At 40.2% G+C, this 20,166-nt stretch overlaps 1 protein-coding gene across 12 annotated transcripts in view; it reads right to left on the bottom strand.

Moving 5' to 3' along the window:
* Positions 1 to 20,166, bottom strand: part of PATJ (PATJ crumbs cell polarity complex component) — a 356,331-nt gene that overhangs the window by 271,477 nt on the left and 64,688 nt on the right. For all 12 annotated transcript variants that reach the window (XM_067726362.1, XM_067726358.1, XM_067726363.1 and 9 more), the window contains 2 exons: positions 6,373 to 6,507; positions 1,570 to 1,731 (listed from right to left, as the gene is read on the bottom strand). In XM_067726362.1, coding sequence (XP_067582463.1) covers positions 1,570 to 1,731; positions 6,373 to 6,507 — 297 coding nt within the window. The remainder of the gene's footprint in view (positions 1 to 1,569; positions 1,732 to 6,372; positions 6,508 to 20,166) is intronic.

The raw sequence follows: 20,166 nt of genomic DNA, 5'->3' as shown, positions 1-20,166 counted from the left end.
AGATAAATGAAAAAAGAGAGACAGAAAAGAGAGCCAGGATTTTAAGAAACCACATATAATTTTAAAACCCAAGTTTATAGAAATTTCAAGGCATCCAACATATATAAGATATTATACTCCAACCAGAAATATATCACTTTGATACAATCAATTCTGCATAAATCCTGTATTTACAGAATAGAAAGCAATCAACTAATGGGCAGCAAGGATGACATTGAGCATAATTCAAAGCTGTTGTTTACCCATTGTGGTAAAGTATGACAGATGGGAGCACAGAGTCAGCAAGCGGAGTTGGTGATTTACACACCCTGTAAGATTAGATTAACGGCATTTTTATCAATAGAGGTAAGCTATCACCCACATTTAATTTTAGTAAAGATTGCAAGAATCATAAAAGTGTGGCATTTGAGTCCCTTCCTTGAAACATGTTTACCAAAGATAAGCATTAAAAAAAATTATCAATCAACAATCAATAATTTACTAAGCACTTTGTATATGTGCAGTAAAGAATAAAAACACCAAGAGATACAAAATAATTCTAAGATTTGGCCTCTGCCCACAGGAGCAGACAGTCCTCTTGGAAAAACAAACTTAATATACACTGAAGTATCTGTGACTACAGGACAGTGCTACACTCTTGTATTTTAGGAAATCACAAAAAAGGACAGGTGGACAGGAGGAGTTGAGAACAGCCACAGCTAATTTTTACTGAGCACCGTCCTTATGCAAGGCATTGTGCTAAGAACTTTGCACACATTACTTCATTTCCTTCTCTCACCACAGATGAGGTAAGTACAATAAGTATCTTCATTTTTCAGAGGAAGAAGATCAACAGAAAGTCAAGTTATTTGCTCAATCATTCAAATCATTAAGTGGCAGAGGCAACATTAGGGTCTATGTACCTTGAAAATCAGACCGTAGGTAAGCAAAAGGGAAGCCCCTGTGTATCAAAACTGGTGTTAATGGAATTATAATCTAAAAGAGTCTGGAAAAGTGACATAAAAGTTACAAAAACATAACTTAGAAAAGCATGTGCTTAAATCTGTTTTCATAATTACAATGCTCTTTAAAAAAAAAAAAAAAAAAAAAAAAACTACCGGGAGCACAGAGAGTGTTACTTTATTCTCTGACCTTCTGAAGGCTCTTACAGCAATTTTTACTCATTTCAAAATTGGTCATAGATCTTCATGTTTTTAAAGCTCTGAAAAAGGGAAGCCCATTAGCTATTCAATACTTACCAACATCTTAAACTTGTTAAGATGAACTGAGTTGAACTGGGAGCCAAAAGTAAGGAGCTCAGATAATTACTAAAAAAAGGTTTTCTAAAATCAAAGTGCATGCACATTAATGTTACCAACCTTTCAAGTTACCAAAAAAAAGAGTAAAGTTTCATGACATTAAAGAATAGTAACAATTTGAAAAGCTATGCATTGTTGCCTTTGAGAGCTACTGTTGTCAAACAAAAGAGGAAGGTTTTTCCCTCCCCCTTCATATCACAATACACTCTCAGGACATCCCTGATGAAGGGGCATGCCTATGGGAACCACAGTGCGAGTATTCATTTAGTACCTCCATTTCAGGAAGAGAGGTTTCAGTGGTCCTTGGTTCATCTACAGAGGCTTCATCATCAAACAACCGTCGACAGCAAACCAAGGTAAAGGGGGGCGGCACTTCTTTAAGAAAGGAGACTGCTTCTCGGCGAGATTTCCCGTAGAGCTGCACTCCATTGACCTAGAAAGATAAGGGATAAGTCAGAATTGAGGAGGCCCCAAATGAAAAAAAAAACAAAAATCTCTTGCTTACGTCAATCTATCAAAGTGAAAACAGGATAATCGTTTTATTTTCCCTGTAAACAAAGGGCCTAAATTTAATCATTTTAGTAGTACAAAAAAACAGAAATCCCTAAAATTTATAAAAATTAAGGCTAAAGTTTTACTGAAATTGGGTGAATAAAGTACAAAATGTGCTCAGAGTACAACTATTACTGGGTATGTGATTTGCCTAATTTTTCACACCTCCCTGCTTTGTCCTTTCTATACCACAATGTTGTTATTCTCTCATCTACTCCCCATCTCTCCTTAAACACACTAAATATCAATGATAGCCTTCTTAAGACCGCTTTTTTTTGCTTTTCATTTTGTAAGCATATCAATAGAGATATTAACACTAATTTTTAAGGCTGTTAAAAACTGCTCAACTTACAATGTGTAGGTAACAAAATCTAGGATACTTGGCCGTCAAAATTTAGCATCAGTTCACAATTTTCTTTCACATCCCATAAACTCTTAATACCATCCTAGAAAAATCACCTCTGTAGAAAAGAAATACACATAACTTTGCCTCAGATCCATTCTTACGTACTCTGCTGACACAGCCATCAAGTGTAAGAAGTGTGTCAGATTTTCAAATTGTTTTATACAAGGTTCCCACATGTTTAGAAAAACAAAAAGATAATCAACTATTCCTTATTAACGATTAATGCTTATCACCAAAAGATTATCTAAATTTCATGTTATATATAGTACATAGTAACAATTCTTTGCACCAAAGATGATTTAGAAACGTCTATTCTAATTTTTTATATATATGACTTTAGCTCAAGGAGCTCTCTCATCTGTCTGCCACTCCCAAAAAGCTGAGGCATAAACACAATCCAGGCAACAAATAATCTTTTCACTTCTGACTCCTACCTTCCTGGCAGGGTTCAGCAGCATTATTAGTTTTAAAAGTATTTCCGGTCTGGCCTTAATTTCTGACAGGTGCAATGCTAATGTCCAGATAACTGGCAGGGTTGACTTTCCTGGGAGGAACGTTTCCACTAAATCTGTCAAAATTGCTCAGAGAATAAGAGCACAGTGGGTTTTTGGAAGCATCCCATCAACAGTGGTCTGAGCCCAGAGTCATTCATCCCTTGGAACCACTCTCACCTGTAACATACCCAGCACTTAGCCATCAGACCAGACATAATCTGCCTGCCTTTTAATTATTTACAAAGAAATCACCACATAGTAAAGAGGCCCACATGTGTTTCAGGGAGCTAGTCCTAAAAAGTAAACATTGTCTCCCAGGACTTTATGACTGAGGAAGGAGTCCAGCAGATAGCAAGTTCAGCAGCACATGAAAGGTTCTTCCTGGAAGAACTGCAAGTCAATCTTCACACAAAAATGGGGAGGGAGGTACTTGCCACTGGTCACACCATGTCCATGGTGCCAACCAGTGCCATGAGCACAGAAAGTTCTAAAATCAACCAAATGGGGAGTGACATACTGAAAATAAAGCAAGCGGATAGATACAATCAAAGCAGGAATGCTACTCACGCACAAGTATTTTAGCTTCTGTTTCACATTACTTCAACAAATTTGAAAATCACTTTTCAGGTTTTTATCTTGGTGTACATTTAAATATTTATTTAGCTCATTATTTATTCATTTGAATTGTCTCCAATTATTATAGCAATGCCTGGTAGTCCCCCTCACCACTCTATATGGCTAAAGGGATTGGTCACATTTCCCATTAGCAACTCCTATCTAAGGGGATTTATGGCTGCTGTAAATAGCTGCTCTGGGCTGAGACTTGGCACAATGTTCTAACCCTGAAGCATATTTGTGTTCCTAGTTTTAAGCTCTAAGGAGTACATAAGACAGACAGACAGACAGACAGACAGACAGACACACACACACACACACACACACACACAGTTCAGGAGTTTATTTGGCTAACTTTACAGAGACTTTTTAATTTCTGTATTCAGTTGCTCAGAAGCAGCCAATTTTTTTTAACATCTTTATTGGAATATAATTGCTTTACATTGTTGTGTTAGTTTCTGCTGTATAACAAAGCAAATCAGCTATGCATATACATATATCCCCATATCCCCTCCCACTTGCGTCTCCCTCCCTCCCTCCCTATGCCACCCCTCTAGGTGGTCACAAAGCACCATGCTGATCTCCCTATGCTATGTGGCTGGAAGAAGCCAATTTTTATTTTAGAGTTCACAATATTTTTCTAGACTCTTCAAACCTCTTAAGTACTGTCAAGTCTCAATTATTCAGACTTTGTGACTAGAAAGCTCATACACATGTATTCATCTGCAAAGTACATAATACTAGACAAGTATTGTCCCACTACTTCATTCAATCCCCATTCAATCCTATCCTATAAAGGTTGCTTATGTCTTTTCATGGTGGTCATGTTGCCAGTATCTCACAGTGAGATAATGTGTAAAGCATTATCTTCACATGGACAATATTCCATTAGATCCTCACAAACATAGAGTAAAGTAGGCATTTACTGATGAAGAAAATGTTCTCAAAAAAACTGACATGCTAGGACATACAGTTCAGCTGTGGCAAACTCAGAACCAAAAGCAGCTCTGACTTGCAAACCTGTGCTTCTTTCCCCATCCCAAGTTCTTTCACTAGAAATCTATACTTGTGAATTCAACCAGTCTTCATGCTACCTCATTACATCACATTCTATTACAAGGGAGAAGGCCCATGGAATTCCAATCTCGGCTAAGGCACAAAGGACTCAGCTGATGGCTGAGATCACCTACACTTGCTCTACTCAGATCCAGCCAACATTTCTTTATCACCTACCAGGTACTAGTAGCGAATTATACTTAATGTTACTGAGCTGTAGACTAAAAATGCTTTAAATGATACAGTTTATGTTATGTTTATTTACCACAAAAAAGTAAACTAAACTGGTTTTTACTCATATTTCCATATCTCTCAAATAAATATATCTCATTTCTCAATACCTAATAGCTACATGTTATGGCAATGTTTTCCAAATGGTCTCCAATCTGCAGATTATCATGTGTGGCACCACAAAGTCATGTCATATACTCTGCAAATAAGAAGAGAAAGACATGATTCGGCACCAAAAAACCCGTAAGTGACAGCGTAAATTCTAGGGCATTAATCCACAATAAGCATTCCAATATCGTTACTTGAACACCTCTAAAAATAAGCCATTTACTACATCTTAAAACAGGACCTGGCCTCCCATGCTTATGATAAAATTTGCCAATAGTCACAGCATTTTTCTCTCCGACCTCAAAATTCAACTCGGAATTCTCAACATACTCCTCCAGGTGACTGAACACTACTTAAAAAACCCAACAAGAAACCTATTTGCTATTCTTGCCATCCCACTTTAAGCAAATATAAATTTTAGAAAGAAATCTCTACTTCAAGGCCCATGGGATTCTAATCTTGGCTCAAGCAACTAGGTTGACTCTATTAAACCCAACCCAGGACTTCCTGTGGATCTAACACTTGAGAGAACCCTCTTCTACACAGCCTTCTCAAAGTTGGACCATTCCGTGTATCTTTTTTAGAAGCTTAGAAAGTAGTGTGATGTATTGAAAAACCAGTGAAATGGGAGTTAGAAAACATGAACTAAAGTCATCACTCTACCAGTGTATAAAGTTAGGGGAAATCAATGTCTTGTTTTCTTATCTGTAAAATTAAGGGTTGTTGCTTGGTTTGTCTGCTGTGTTGGCTATAGAACTTTCCAATCTAACAAAATCTCTCAAGGCAGTCATGTCACAGCAGAAGTGCTCTAGAATTGCTCTGACTGAAGAGAGGCTGAGAAGCCTGAGTGAGCCCGGTAGAGGCTGCCATCATGGCGGGGAGGGAGTCCCAAGGAGACAGTCTGAAAGCTAGTCAGTAACACATAAGCCTGAGGTTATCCAGCTCTAATCCTTACTAGAAATAACCAACAAAACCTGCAAATAAATATGACTACATGTTCCAAACAAGGGTCAGGGGTTAGATTCTTAAAAAGAATTTTGAAGAAAAAAATACTAATTATGCTCACACACTAAAACAGGACATTAGCATCTTTCTCAGTTAATCATTTAAATAAGCACTCAAAAGGACATCTCAGGAGTCCCAAAAGATGGGGAAAATGAACTGAAAGTACGTTATCTACTTCACTTATCATTACATAAGTTGTTAGTATTTTTCCTCATCTTTATTTTATTTTTCCCAGCTTTACTGAAATATAATTGACATATAACATGTAAAAGTTTAAGGTGTACAGTGTGATGATTTGATATATATATTGTGAAATCATTACCACAATGAGGTTAGTTAACACTTCTATCACCTCACATAGTTACCATAGTTTGTGTGTGTGTGTGTCTGTTTATGTGTGTGGTAAGAACACTTAAGATCTACTCTTTCAGCAACTTTCAAGTACACAACACAGTTTTGTTAAGTACAGTCACCAATTATTTTCCAATATAAGTAGCTCACATTACATTGGTATTGATGATGTAACTCTGTGGATTTCTGGTGAGAACACATTCTCCTACAACTTAAAAATTCCTGCCCTGTGTCTTTTTCCCCTCAAAAATTTTACCTCAAGGAGCTCATCTTCTGGCTGTAGGAGGTTCAGTGTATCAAGAGGACCACCTGGAGCAATCGAAGAGATATAATGGTGCCCATCAAAGGAATCCACCTCCATGCCAAGCCTCAGAGTGTGAATGGGCAGCAGCTGCAACAAAACACAGAACAGTAATATAAACACAACAAGGACACATCTGGCTGTTAATCCTCTATCAAGTATTTTTTTGACACAGAAGCCCCATCCCCTGAATCAGATCACCAAAATCCCAAAAGAGACAATAAGGGGAAAACTAGCCTCAAGTAAAACATGAAGTCATTTGTCATCTTGTTCTCACTCTTGTCCACTCAGATTCCTTGGGAATGGAGAGACAGACGTACAAAGTCTCCAGTTCTAAGCTCCAAACTTCCTATAGTTCCCAGTATGTATTCTGTGTTCCACTTTTCTGCAGGGTTTCCCATCCCTCAGGACATCTAGTTCCTTTATATTAACTAAGTTTCACTCACACTTCAATACTAAAGCAGTATCACTTCCAGGAAGCCCTTCCTGATATCTGAGCTAATCTGCTTCCATCTGCAGTCCAAGATCACACTGTACACATCCCCATCACAGCTCACAATACACTGCTTTTAAAATTCCTATTTTCTGGGCTTCCCTGGTGGCGCAGTGGTTGGGAGTCCACCTGCCGATGCAGGGGACACGGGTTCGTGGCCCGGTCCAGGAAGATCCCACATGCCGCGGAGCGGCTGGGCCCGTAAGCCATGGCCGCTGGACCTGCACGTCCAGAGCCTGTGCTCCGCAACGGGAGAGGCCACAACAGTGAGAGGACCGCATACTACAAAAAAAAAAAAAAAAAATTCCTATTTTCTTAACTGCCCCCCGACTGCTTGAGGGTATCTTTTCTCTCTATAGCCTCAGGCCCTAGAATAGTACCCAGCATCTGAACACGGGCTCATTACATGTTATCTGAACTAATCCATGAAAGATGGTACCTCTTTCAAGATGTCTTTTTCCATCTCACCAGCTTAAGAGAGAACAATTTCTGATTTGGGGGAGGTATGGGTGTATAATAAGAAAGGCAATCATTATTCCACTCTAGGATTGGTTCTGTTGACTTAGAAGGATTCATATAGGTTCAGATATGAGCCAAGCATTAAGAAATTCCAGCCAATGTCAAGGTAAAAAGATGAGTGTCTTAGTGTTGTTGGCTCTAAAAGTCAAAGGCATTCACCAAACTCCATTCCCCTGATTTTCAAAATTGGAATTAATGATTTCTCATTGTGGATATATAAACTCAAACATGGTAAATGATACTACAATAGTCTGTTTATCCAAAATACCAGGCCCATCTCTAACTGTATATTTGCTAAGGAGAAAACCCTACACAAGGTGGCAATGCATCCACAACATGGCTCTTTCCCTATTTCCTTTCCTCTGCGATCACTTATCCTGGAGCTTGTCACCTCCCCTTAGTCATCTGCTCTGAGTCCTCAGAGTTCCACAGGCCTGGCTTCAGACAACACCTGGGGCTCATTTCCATCCCACTACAGACAAACAGACAAATGTGAAGTGGCAAGGCATCCAGCTGACTAAGGCCTCAATGGCTTAAAACAGGCAGGAGGGATTCCTGGCCTTGGGCTAATTTTCTGAAAATTAAGTGCTCTTGACCACCAAGCACTTCAGGATCTACAGCCATCTCTGGCAATAAGATATTCTAGCAACGCGAGGGTAAGACTGCTTTTACTCTTGTTGCCTCTCTGTGATCTCTTTATTTCTCACTGTTGCCACCTCATTCTGTTTAGTCATTGTACCAAATCCTGTATATCAAGCTAGGAGACATTAGGATCAGTTTCTTTGGCACCAAAAGGTGAATAAAAACTCTGAGAAATGTTTCTGTAATAACACTTTACCCATCCGTCTCTGCCAACTCTCTTCCTTCCTTTGTTTATGAGCCAAACACTAGGGCAGGGAGTGGTCAGTGGGTCCACCTGTAGGTCATCCCCAGTGCTGTGCTAAAGTATGCTTGCAAGAGCAGATTTTTCAATTTTCAGGAATTCTGCAAGCCAGTTGTTAATGACAGCCATTATTAAATATGAAATTATAAGATTACAATTAAATAAATAATATTAAAAATAAATGTAGTGGGCTTCCCTGGTGGCGCAGTGGTTGGGAGTCCGCCTGCCGATGCAGGGGACACGGGTTCGTGGCCCGGTCCAGGAAGATCCCACATGCCGTGGAGCGGCTGGGCCCATAAGCCATGGCCACTGGACCTGTGCGTCCGGAGCCTGTGCTCCGCAATGGGAGAGGCCACAACGGTGAGAGGCCCGCGTACCACAAAAAATAATAATAATAATAAAAAAATAAATGTAGTAAGTACTGAAAATCCATCGCTTCCTAATTATTTTGACCACATTTTATCTATGTTCTTGAAGTGACTTTTATCTGTTATACATGTATGGTGGAAACACTCTCTATCTAAGAATTTAGGGAATACCAAAGGGATGAACAACTGAAAAAGACAGATGAAATGGTTGATTTGTCTAGCGCTAAATGCAGGTAGGTCAGGTAACAATATAGTCCTGCTCCCATGGAGAAACCTGCATCAATGAAGTGCAACTGTGAATCATTACCTAACTCAGTGTTCACTGCTGTCATTTTGGTTGCTTGAAATCTGCCACGGTGGAACTATTTATACCACGGGTATTGGTAAATGCTACAAATTAGGGTTGCCTTTTTTTCTTTTTTTTTGAGGGCTAGACATTTCCCAGCATATCACTGATCTACAATCTAGTTTGGACATGATACCCAGCATATATTTATAGAGTGTAAAACTATGTGCACGGATTTGAGCTTTGGGCTGGAATTACAGGATGAAAAAAAGAAACAGTTTCTACCCTCTGGAAGTAACATCTAGGATGGAAGACAGACAATATAAACAAGCAAGAGAGCGAGAAGAGACAAGCAAAACAAATAAGCCAATAAACAATGCACCAACAAACAAGTGAAAGATAAACCCCAAGTTACCAACTGTGATAAGTGCTATGAAGGAGCTAATCAGGGTCAGGACATCAGACACAACTGTGGAGGCTGTTTGAAAAGTTGGTCAGAGTAGGTTTCACAGAGATGGGGACATTTAAGGTGAGAACATATATATATGGAATATAAAAGAAAAAAACATGGTCATGAAGAACCTAGGGGCAAGACGGGAATAAAGATGCAGACCTACTAGAGAATGGACTTGAGGATACGGGGAGGGGGAAGGGTAAGCCGGGACGAAGTGACAGAGTGGCATGGACATATATACACTACCAAATGTAAAATAGATAGCTAGCGGGAAGCAGCCGCATAGCACAGGGAGATCAGCTCGGTGCTTTGTGACCACCTAGAGGGGTGGGATAGGGAGGGTGGGAGGGAGGGAGACGCAAGAGGGAAGAGATATGGAAACATATGTATAACTGATTCACTTTGTTATAAAGCAGAAACTAACACACCATTATAAAGCAATTATACTCCAATAGGGCTCCCCTGGTGGCGCAGTGGTTGAGAATCCGTCTGCTAATGCAGGGGACACGGGTTCGAGCCCTGGTCTGGGAAGATCCCACATACCATGGAGCAACTAGGCCCGTGAGCCACAACTACTGAGCCTGCGCGTCTGGAGCCTGTGCCCCGCAACAAGAGAGGCCGTGATAGTGAGAGGCCCGCGCACCGCGATGAAGAGTGGCTCCCGCTTGCCACAACTAGAGAAAGCCCTCGCACAGAAATGAAGACCCAACACAGCCAAAAATAAATAAGTAAATAAATAAAAAGCCAAGTATTTGAAGCCCTTTAAAAAAAAATTATACTCCAATAAAGATGTTAAAAAAAGATGCAGATGGAAAATAAGCATATGAAAAGTAATAATTAAAAATTTTTTTTTAATTAAGGGGAAAAAGTTCATCTCTACTGATATAAAGTGAACAAAGATTAAAAAAAAAAAAGAGTGAGTCAGCCCTACAAAGAGCCTGCTTGGGGACTGCTTGTGGGAGGTTAGTGAAAAAGGTAATTGCAAAATTTTTGGTTTGAGCAACTGAGTAGATGGTAGCAATTTCTGCATCGAAATAAGTGCCCAAATTAAAAGACATTGCTGTACACACAATTTTCTACTTATATAATAGCACGTCCTCATAAAAAAATAAAAGGATTAAGGAGGGAACTGATCCCAGTCTCCCCTGCCAGCCCCTTACTAATCAATCCTGCTCTATTCCCCACATCTATGGAACAGCTGATGTCAGGAACAGGTTGGAGCACTGAAGAGCAGCAGAGGCTCACCCATGGAATCCCTTGCGCACCAGATACAGGATGCCCTTCTAGGCTATTCCCCCCGATATCTAAAACACCACATGCTCCCTAGAAATGTGCGCCATGAATGGAACACACGTGCCCCATCTTCAATCACACTGAACAAATAAACCAGAAATGATGTTTACAAAATCTGTCAATCTAAAAGACGCCTACCTAATATTCATTCTGCATCTAAATCTGAATACAGCTGGGTTTCTGAGACTTCATGTTACATGACTGCAGGTTTCTCTGTGGGAGCAGGACTGTTTAATTACCTGTCCCAGCTGCATTTTGCAACTAAACAAATCAACCGTTTCATCTGTCTCTTTCGGTTTTCCACTCTTTCGGAATTCTGAGAGCAGAAAGGGCTAAAATGACAGGAGTGGGTGCAACAGACAGATGACTGATGCCTTCACACACAGAGCACGTTATGCTTTTTGATGCTTATTCAATATGCTTTGCAAGGGGTCCTATTTAAATCTACAAAGTTAATGAGAAGCGGGATTTTCATGATCCTGATGTGACAAGTAAAGGATACAAGGAAATATATCCAAGGAAAGTGTGACCACTGTGTGATTTACTATCAGCACTAAAATGATGAAGATCAAATGAGATCAAGAAAGCTACAGGAGGACATCCCTGACAGCACAGTGGTTAAAAATCTGCCTGCCAATGCAGGCAACACAGGTTCGAGCCCTGGTTTGGGAAGATCCCACATGCCATGGAGCAACTAAGCCCGAGCGCCACAACTACTGAAGCCCATGCACCTAGAGCCTGTGCTCTGCAACGAGAGGCCACTGCAATGAGAAGCACGCACAGTGCAAGGAAGAGTAGCCCTCGTTCGCCACAACTAGAGAGGGCCCACGTGCAGCAACAAAGACTCAACGCAGCCAAAATAAATAAATTTATTCATTTATTTTTTTAAAAAACAAAGAACGCTAGAGGCCTTGAACCTATGAGTGGAGAGACCTGTCAGGAAACAAGCTGCAGCTCATTCATTTCACTAGAAGCTCTACTTTTAGGTCCCTCTAACAAGATATCAAAATGCTCAAGTAGGAATATAAATGATGTTGCTTCAGGGGGAAAAAAACTTCCGGAGAGGAATAGCTATGTCAGTGGGATGGGGGAGGATGCTTCCAAAAAATCTGAACAAAAAATAAAACACAACAGAAAGAACCCTATAACTGGTTCTTAAAACACACACACACACACACACACACACACACACACACATCCTCTCTGTCTCTCTCTCTGTCAATGGAGATATTAAATAATCATTTAAGTTTAAAGATTAGGTACAAAGAGTTACTACATTTACCACAAATAAAAAACAAACTTTTCAAGAATGAGGCTACAACTTTTAAACTAATGGTAAAACACAGGATAGTACCCTCAAAAGTTAGGTATGTTCACGCAGAGGTTATGCAAGACAATCAAACAATCTAGTAAAGCTTGATTTATATTAGTTTTTCTCACCCAACTAAAATTTTATTTCTGGGAAATTCCCTGGTGGTCCAGTGGTTAGGACTCCACGCTTTCACTGCTGAGGGCCCAGGTCCAGTTCCTGGTGGGGGAACTAGATCCCACAAGCCTCAAGGCACATCCAAAAAAAAATAAAAATAAAATTTTAATTCTGAATGTTTAAAAAACACACATTACGGGCTTCCCTGGTGGCACAGTGGTTGAGAGTCTGCCTGCCGATGCAGGGGACACGGGTTTGGGACACGGGTTTGTGCCCCGGTCCGGGAAGATCCCACATGCCGCGGAGCGGCTGGGCCCGTGAGCTATGGCCACTTAGCCTGTGCGTCCGGAGCCTGTGCTCCGCAACGGGAGAGGCCACAACAGTGAGAGGCCTGCGTACCGCAAAAAACTAAAAAAAAAATAAAACACACATTACACACTCTGTTGTACAGAAATATCTTGAAGGATCGCTTCAGCTACCTAACACCAAGGTCAAGCATCAGTTGTCATTTTTTCATTTCGGATATCATTGATGTTACCTGTCTGGCCCATGTGATACTTGAGCTTTTTTTTTTTAACATCTTTAATGGAGTATAATTGCTTTACAATGGTGTGTTAGTTGCTACTGTATAACAAAGTGCATCAGCTATACGTATATATATATCCCCATGTCTCCTCCCTCTTGCGTCTCCCTCCCATCCTCCCTATCCCACCCCTCTAGGTGGTCACAAAGCACCGAGCTGATCTCCCTGTGCCATGCGGCTGCTTCCCACTAGCTATCTATTTTACATTTGAGAGTGTATATTATGTCCATGCCACTCTCTCACTTCGTCCCAGCTTACCCTTCCCCCTTCCTGTGTCTTCAAGTCCATTCTCTATGTCTGCATCTTTATTCCTGTCCTACCCCTAGGTTCCTCAGAACCTTTTTTTTTTTCTTTTAGATTCCATACATATGTGTTAGCATACGGTATTTGTTCTTTTTCTGACCTACTTCACTCTGTATAACAGTCTCTAGGTCCATCCACCTCACTACAAATGATTCAATTTAGTTTCTTTTTATGGCTGAGTAATATTTCATTGTATATATGTGCCACATCCTTTTATCCATTCATCTGTCGATGGACACCTAGGTTGCTTCCATGTCCTGGATAATGTAAATAGTGCTGCAATGAACACTGTGTTACATAACTCTTTTTGAATTATGGTTTTCTCAGGGTATATGCCCAGTAGTGGGAATGCTGAGTCATATGGTAGCTCTATTTTTAGCTTCTTAAGGAACCTCCATACTGTTCTCCACAGTGATTGTAGCAATTTACATTCCCACCAACAGTGCAAGAGGATTCCCCCACACCCTCTCCAGCATTTACTGTTTGTATATTTCTTGATGATACCCATTCTGACTGGTGTGAGGTGATACCTCATTCTTTTTTTGAATTTATTTAATTTATTCATTTTTTGCTGCATCGGGTCTTCACTGCTTCACGCAGGCTTTCTCTAGTTGCAGCGAGAGGGGTCTACTCTTCGTTGCAGTGCATGGGCTTCTCACTGCTGTGGCTTCTCTTGTTGCAGATCACGGGTTCTAGGTGCACGGGCTTCAGTAGTTGTGGCATGCCGGCTCAGTAGTTGTGGCTCGCAGGCTCTAGAGCACAGGCTCAGTAGTTGTGGTGAACGGGCTTAGTTGATCCGAGGCATGTGGGATCTTCCCAGACCAGGGCTCGAACCTGTTTCCCCTGGATTGGCAGGCAGATTCTTAACCACTGCTCCACCAGGGAAGCTCGAGGTGATACCTCATTGTAGTTTTGATTTGCATTGCTCTAGTGATTAGTGATGTTGAGCATCTTTTCATGTGTTTGTTGACAATCTGTATATCTTCTTTGGAGAAATGTCTATTTAGGTCTTCTGCCCATTTTTGGATTGGGTTGTTTGTTTCTTTGATATTGAGCTGCATGAGCTGCTTGTATATTTTAGAGACTAATCCTTTGTCAGTGGCTATGTTTGCAAGTATTTTCTCTCATTCTGAGGGCTGTCTTTTCATCTTGTTTATGGTTTACTTTGCTATGCAAAAGCTTTTAAGTTTCATTAGGTCCCATTTGTTTATTTTTGTTTTTACTTCCACTTCTCTAGGAGGTGGGTCAAAAAGGATCTTGCTGTGATTTATGTCAGAGTGTTCTGCCTATGTTTTCCTCTAAGAGTTTTATAGTCTCTGGCCTTACATTTAGGTCTTTAATCCATTTTGAGTTTACTTTTGTGTATGGTGTTAGGGAGTGTTCTAATTTCATTCTTCTACATGTAGCTGTCCAGTTTTCTCAGCATCACTTATTGAAGAGGCTGTCTTTTCTCCATTGTATATTCTTGCCTCCTTTCTCAAAGATTAGGTAACCATTGGTGCGTGGATTTATCTATGGGCTTTCTATCCTGTTCCACTGATCTATAGTTCTGTTTTTGTGCCAATACCATACTGTCTTGATTACTGTAGCTTTGTAGTACAGTCTGAAGTCACGGAGCCTGATTCCTCCAGCTCCAATTTCCTTTCTCAAGATTGCTTTGGCTATTCGGGGTCTTTTGGGTCTGTCTCCATACAAACTGGGCAATTTTTTTGTTCTAGTTCTGCAAAAAATGCCATTGGTAGTTTCATAGGGATTGCACTGAATCTGTAGATTGCTTTGGGTAGTATAGTCATTTTTACAATGTTCATTCTTCCAATCCAAGAACATGGTATATCGCTCCACCTGTTTGTATCATCTTTAATTCTTTCATCACTGTCTTATAGTTTTCGGCATACAGGTCTTTTGTCTCCTTAGATAGGTTTATTCCTAGGTATTTTATTCCTTTTGTTGCAATGGTAAATGCGAGTGTTTCCTTAATTTCTTTTTCAACATTAGTGTATAGGAATGCAAGAGATTTCTGTGCATTACTTTTGTATCCTGCTACTTTACCAAATTCATTGTTTAGCTCTAGTAGTTTTCTGGTAGCATCTTTAGGATTCTCTATGTATAGTATCATGTCATCTGCAAACAGTGACAGGTTTACTTCTTCTTTCCCTGTTTGCATTCCTTTTATTTCTTTTCTTCTCTGATTGCTGTGGATAAAACTTCCAAATCTATCTTGCATAACAGTGGTGAGAGTGGGCAACCTTGTCTTGTTCCTGATCTTACTGGAAATGATTTCAGTTTTTCACCATTGAGAATGATGTTGGCTGTGGGTTTCTCACTTATGGCCTTTATTATGTTGAGGTAAGTTCCCTCTATGTCTACTTTCTGGAGGGTTTTTATCATACATGGTGTTGAATTTTGTCAAAAGCTTTTTCTGCATCTATTGAGATGATCATATGCTTTTTCTCCTTCAATTTGTTAATATGGTGTATCACATTGATTGATTTGCATATATTGAAGAATCCTTGCATTCCTGGGATAAACCCCATTTGATCATGGTGTATGATCCTTTTAATGTGCTGTTGGATTCTGTTTGCTGGTATTTTGTTGAGGATTTTTGCATCTATGTTCATCAGTGATACTGGCTTGTCAGTTTCTTGTTTTGTGATATCTTTGTCTGGTTTTGGTATCAGGGTGATGATGGCCTCGTAGGTTGAGTTTGGGAGTGTTCCCCCCTCTGCTATATTTTGGAAGAGTTTGAGAAGGATAGGTATCAGCTCTTCTGTAAATATTTGATAGAATTTGCCTGTGAAGCCATCTGGTCCTGGGATTTTGTTTGTTGGAAGATTTTTAATCCCAGTTTCAATTTCAGTGCTTGTGATTGGTCTGTTTATATTTTCTATGTCTTCCTGGTTCAGCCTCAGAAGGTTGTGCTTTCCTAAGAATTTGTCCATTTCTTCCTGGTTGTCCAATAAGCATATAGTTGCTTGTAGTAATGACTCATGATCTTTTGTATTTCTGCAGTGTCACTTGTTACTTCTCCTTTTTCATTTCTAATTCTATTGAGTTGAGTCTTCTCCCTTTTTTTCTTGATGAGTCTGGCTAATGGTTTATCAATTTTGTTTATCTTCTCAAAGAACCAGCTTTTAGTTTTATTGATATTTGCTATCATTTCCTTCATTTCTTTTTCATTTATTTCTGATCTGATCTTTATGATTTCTTCTGTTAACTTTGGGATTTTTTGTTCTTCTTTCTCAACTTGATTTAGGTGTAAGGTTAGGTTGTTTATTTGAGATGTTTCTTGTTTCTTGAGGTAGGATTGTATTGCTATAAACTTCCCTCTTAGAACTGCTTTTGTTCCATCCCATAGGTTTTGGGTCGTCGTGTTTTCATTGTCATTTGTTTCTAGGTATTTTTTTATTTCCTCTTTGATCCCTTCAGTGATCTCTTGGTTATTAGTGCATTATTTAACCTCCATGTGTTTGTATTTTTTTACGGTGTTTTTCCTGTAATTGATATCTAGTCTCATAGCATTGTGGTCGGAAAAGATACTTGATACAATTTCAATTATCTTAAATTTACCAAAGCTTGATTTGTGACCCAAGATATGGTCTATCCTGGAGAATGTTCCATGAGCACTTGAGAAGAAAGTGTATTCTGTTGGTTTTGGACGGAATGTCATTTAAATATCAATTAAGTCCGTCTGTTTAATGTGTCATTTAAAGCTTGTGTTTCCTTATTTATTTTCATTTTGGATGATCTGTCCATTGGTGAAAGTGGGGTGTTAAAGTCCCCTACTATGATTGTTACTGTCAATTTCCCCTTTTATGGCTTTTAGCATTTACCTTATGCATTGAGGTGCCCCTATGTTGGGTGCATAAATATTTACAATTGTTATATCTTCCTCTTGGATTAATCCCTTGATCATTATGTAGTGTCCTTCTTTGTCTCTTGTAATAGTCTTTATTTTAAAGTCTATTTTGTCTGATATGAGACTTGCTACTCCAGCTGTCTTTTGATTTCCATTTGTATGGAATATCTTTTTCCATCCCCTCACTTTCAGTCTGTATGTGTCCCTAGGTCTGAAGTGGGTCTCCTGTAGACAGCATATATACGGGTCTTATTTTTGTATCCATTCAGTCAGTCTATGTCTTTTGGTTGGAGCATTTAATGCATTTACACTTAAGGTAGTTATCAATATGTATGTTCATATTACCATTTGCTTAGTTGTTTTGGGTGTGTTTTTCCTTCTTTTGTGTTTCCTGCCTAGAGAAGTTCCTTTAGCATTTGTTGTAAAGCTGGTTTGGTGGTGCTGAATTCTCTTAGCTTTTGCTTGTCTGTAAAGGTTTTAATTTCTCTGTCGAATCTGAATGAGATCCTTGCCGGGTAGAGTAATCTTGGTTGTAGGTTTTTCCCTTTCATCACTTTAAATATGTCCTGCCACTCCCTTCTGGCTTGCAGAGTTTCTGCTGAAAGATCAGCTGTTAACCTTATGGGGATTCCCTTGTATGTTATTTTTTTGCTTTTCCCTTGCTGCTTTTAATATGTTTTCTTTGTATTTAATTTTTGATAGTTTGATTAATATGTGTCTTGGCGTGTTTCCCCTTGGATTTATCCTGTATGGGACTCTCTGAGCTTCCTGGACTTGATTGACTATTTCCTCTCCCATATTAGGGAAGTTTTCAATTATAATCTCTTCAAATATTTTCTCAGTCCTTTTGATTTCTCTTCTTCTTCTGGGACTCCTATAGTTCGAATATGGGTGCTTTTAATGTTGTCCCTGAGTTCTCTAAGACGGTTCTCAATTCTTTTCATTATTTTTTCTTTATTCTGCTCTGCGGTTGTTATTTCCACTATTTTATCTTCCAGGTCACTTATCTGTTCTTCCGCCTCAGGTATTCTGCTATTGATTCCTTCTAGAGAATTTTTAATTTCATTATTGTGTTGTTCATCATTGTTTGTTTGCTCTTTAGTTCTTCTAGGTCCTCGTTAAACATTTCTTGTATTTTCTCCATTCTATTTCCAAGATTTTGGATCATCTTTACTATGATTACTCTGAATTCTTTTTCAGGTAGACTGCCTATTTCCTCTTCATTTGTTTGGTCTGGTGGGTTTTTACCTTGCTCCTTCACCTGCTGTTTGTTTCTCTGTCTTCTCATTTTGCTTGAGTTACTGTATCTGGGGTCTCCTTTTCACAGGCTGCAGGTTCATAGTTCCTATTATTTTTGGTGTCTGCCCCCAGTGGTAAGGTTGGTTCACTGGGTGTGTAGGCTTCCTGGTGGAGGGGACTGGTGCCTGTGTTCTGGATGAGGCTGGATCTTGTCTTTCTGGTGGGCAGGACCGCAGCCAGTGGTGCGTTTTGGAGTGTCTGTGAACTTACTATGATTTTAGGCAGCCTCTCTGCTAATGGGTGGGGTTGTGTTCCTGTCTTGCTAGTTGTTTGGCATAGCATGTCCAGCACTGTGGCTTGCTGGTCATTGAGAGGAGCTGGGTCTTAGCACTGAGATGGAGATCTCTGGGTGAGCTTTCACCATTTGGTATTATGTGAGGCTGGGAAGTCTCTGGTGGAGCAATGTCCTGAACTCAGCTCTCCCACCTCAGAGGGTCAGGCCTGACACCTGGCTGGAGCACCAAGATCCTGTCAGCCACACGGCATGGGAGATGTTCCCAAATTTTAGGAGTCAACCTGAGAATGAGGAGAAAAAGAATGGAGAGAGCTGGGTATGGTAACAACAGTCCTTTAAGAGAAGCTGACGGAAGCCTCTAGCATCATCACAGAAGTATAGCACTGCAAGGATTACTGAAGCAGAGGCACTTTACAAACCTGTTGCATAATCCTCAGGTTTCTCTGAGTACAGCATTTTCATTTTCTCATTCTTCCCATTAAAATTCTATCCTCTTCATTCACAAAGGTGGGCATTATCTCCAACAAATGAAAAATAATAACAACTTTTGAGATCACTTCAGGTCTCTTGTTTCTACACAGAAGCATCTTCAGGTATTGCTAAGGAAACATCCTGGTACAGTCCTTTTCCGTGGGGCTCTGAGACAGTCTTCTTTGTGCGATTCTCAATCTTTGGCAGGTGGCTGATGAAAGAGCCTTCAGGCAGAAATCAGAATAAACTACCTTAAGGTTCAAGCCATCACACCCCTGCACAGCCTTTGGACCAGAGCTCCATTCCCCAACCTGGCCAGGCCTCTGGAGCTAGGCACCGCTTCACTGTGACTCTGAGCAGGGAAGGTAGGGGGACTGGTGTCACACTGAGGAGGTTTGGGATTTGCTTGATAGGTGACGTGAGCCACACTCGTCACAGAGAACTCTGAGACCCCAGGATGTGGGCAGCGACAGCAGCCCTGACTTTCTCTTTCCAGGATTCCCCTGCCGGCTCCCTGAGAGCTCCTTAGATCCCTACTTGAGCTTCTGACACCTAACCTAACACTTTGCACTTATGACTCTTTCTCTACCTTTCCTCATTGTATTTCCTCCACCTGGAATATCCACTGTTCTTATTTCTCCAATAAGAGTATATAGTTCATCCTCCCAATAAGCCTCCTTCATCTGTCTTGAGGAAGGAACCCCTCCCTCCTTGAATACAGTTGACCATTTATAATTCAGGGTTAGAGGCACTGACCCTCCACAGTCAAAAATCTGGGTATAACTTATAGTCAGCCCTCCATATCTGAGGTTCCTCCGTATCTGAGGATGGTGTAGTACTGTAGTATCTACTACTGAAAAAAATCTGTGTATAAGTGCACCCATGCAGTCCAAACCCATGTTGTTCAAGGGTCAACTGTACATATAAGGCATGTTAGCAATACCAGAACAGTAATTCTCAATGAAGCGAGGCAAGGAAGCAATCACAGTTTCCTTTAGAAACCTCACCCCAAACCTACAGAATCAGAATATTAGTCAGGAGGAACAAAATAGGGCATGTGTATTTTGAAAAGGCTCCTCTGATATTTCTGAAAAGCCATCTGCCCTAGTGGATAACCACTGTCACTACAGTTATTTGATTCTGTATCTTATGTTCTCCACTCAAAAGAGAGACCAGAAAAGTATAAAATTATACACTGAAGAATTGGTGACTGTGGTTGGTTGCCACTGGGGAGGAGAACAAAGGGACTGGGGTGGGAGGGAAACTTATTTTTTGCAGTA

The sequence above is a fragment of the Pseudorca crassidens genome, chromosome 2 (assembly GCF_039906515.1).
Source record: "Pseudorca crassidens isolate mPseCra1 chromosome 2, mPseCra1.hap1, whole genome shotgun sequence".
Classification (NCBI taxonomy): domain Eukaryota; kingdom Metazoa; phylum Chordata; class Mammalia; order Artiodactyla; family Delphinidae; genus Pseudorca; species Pseudorca crassidens.
The sequence above is the reverse complement of the archived record's forward strand: the minus strand, read 5'-3'. Positions and strand labels throughout refer to the sequence as shown.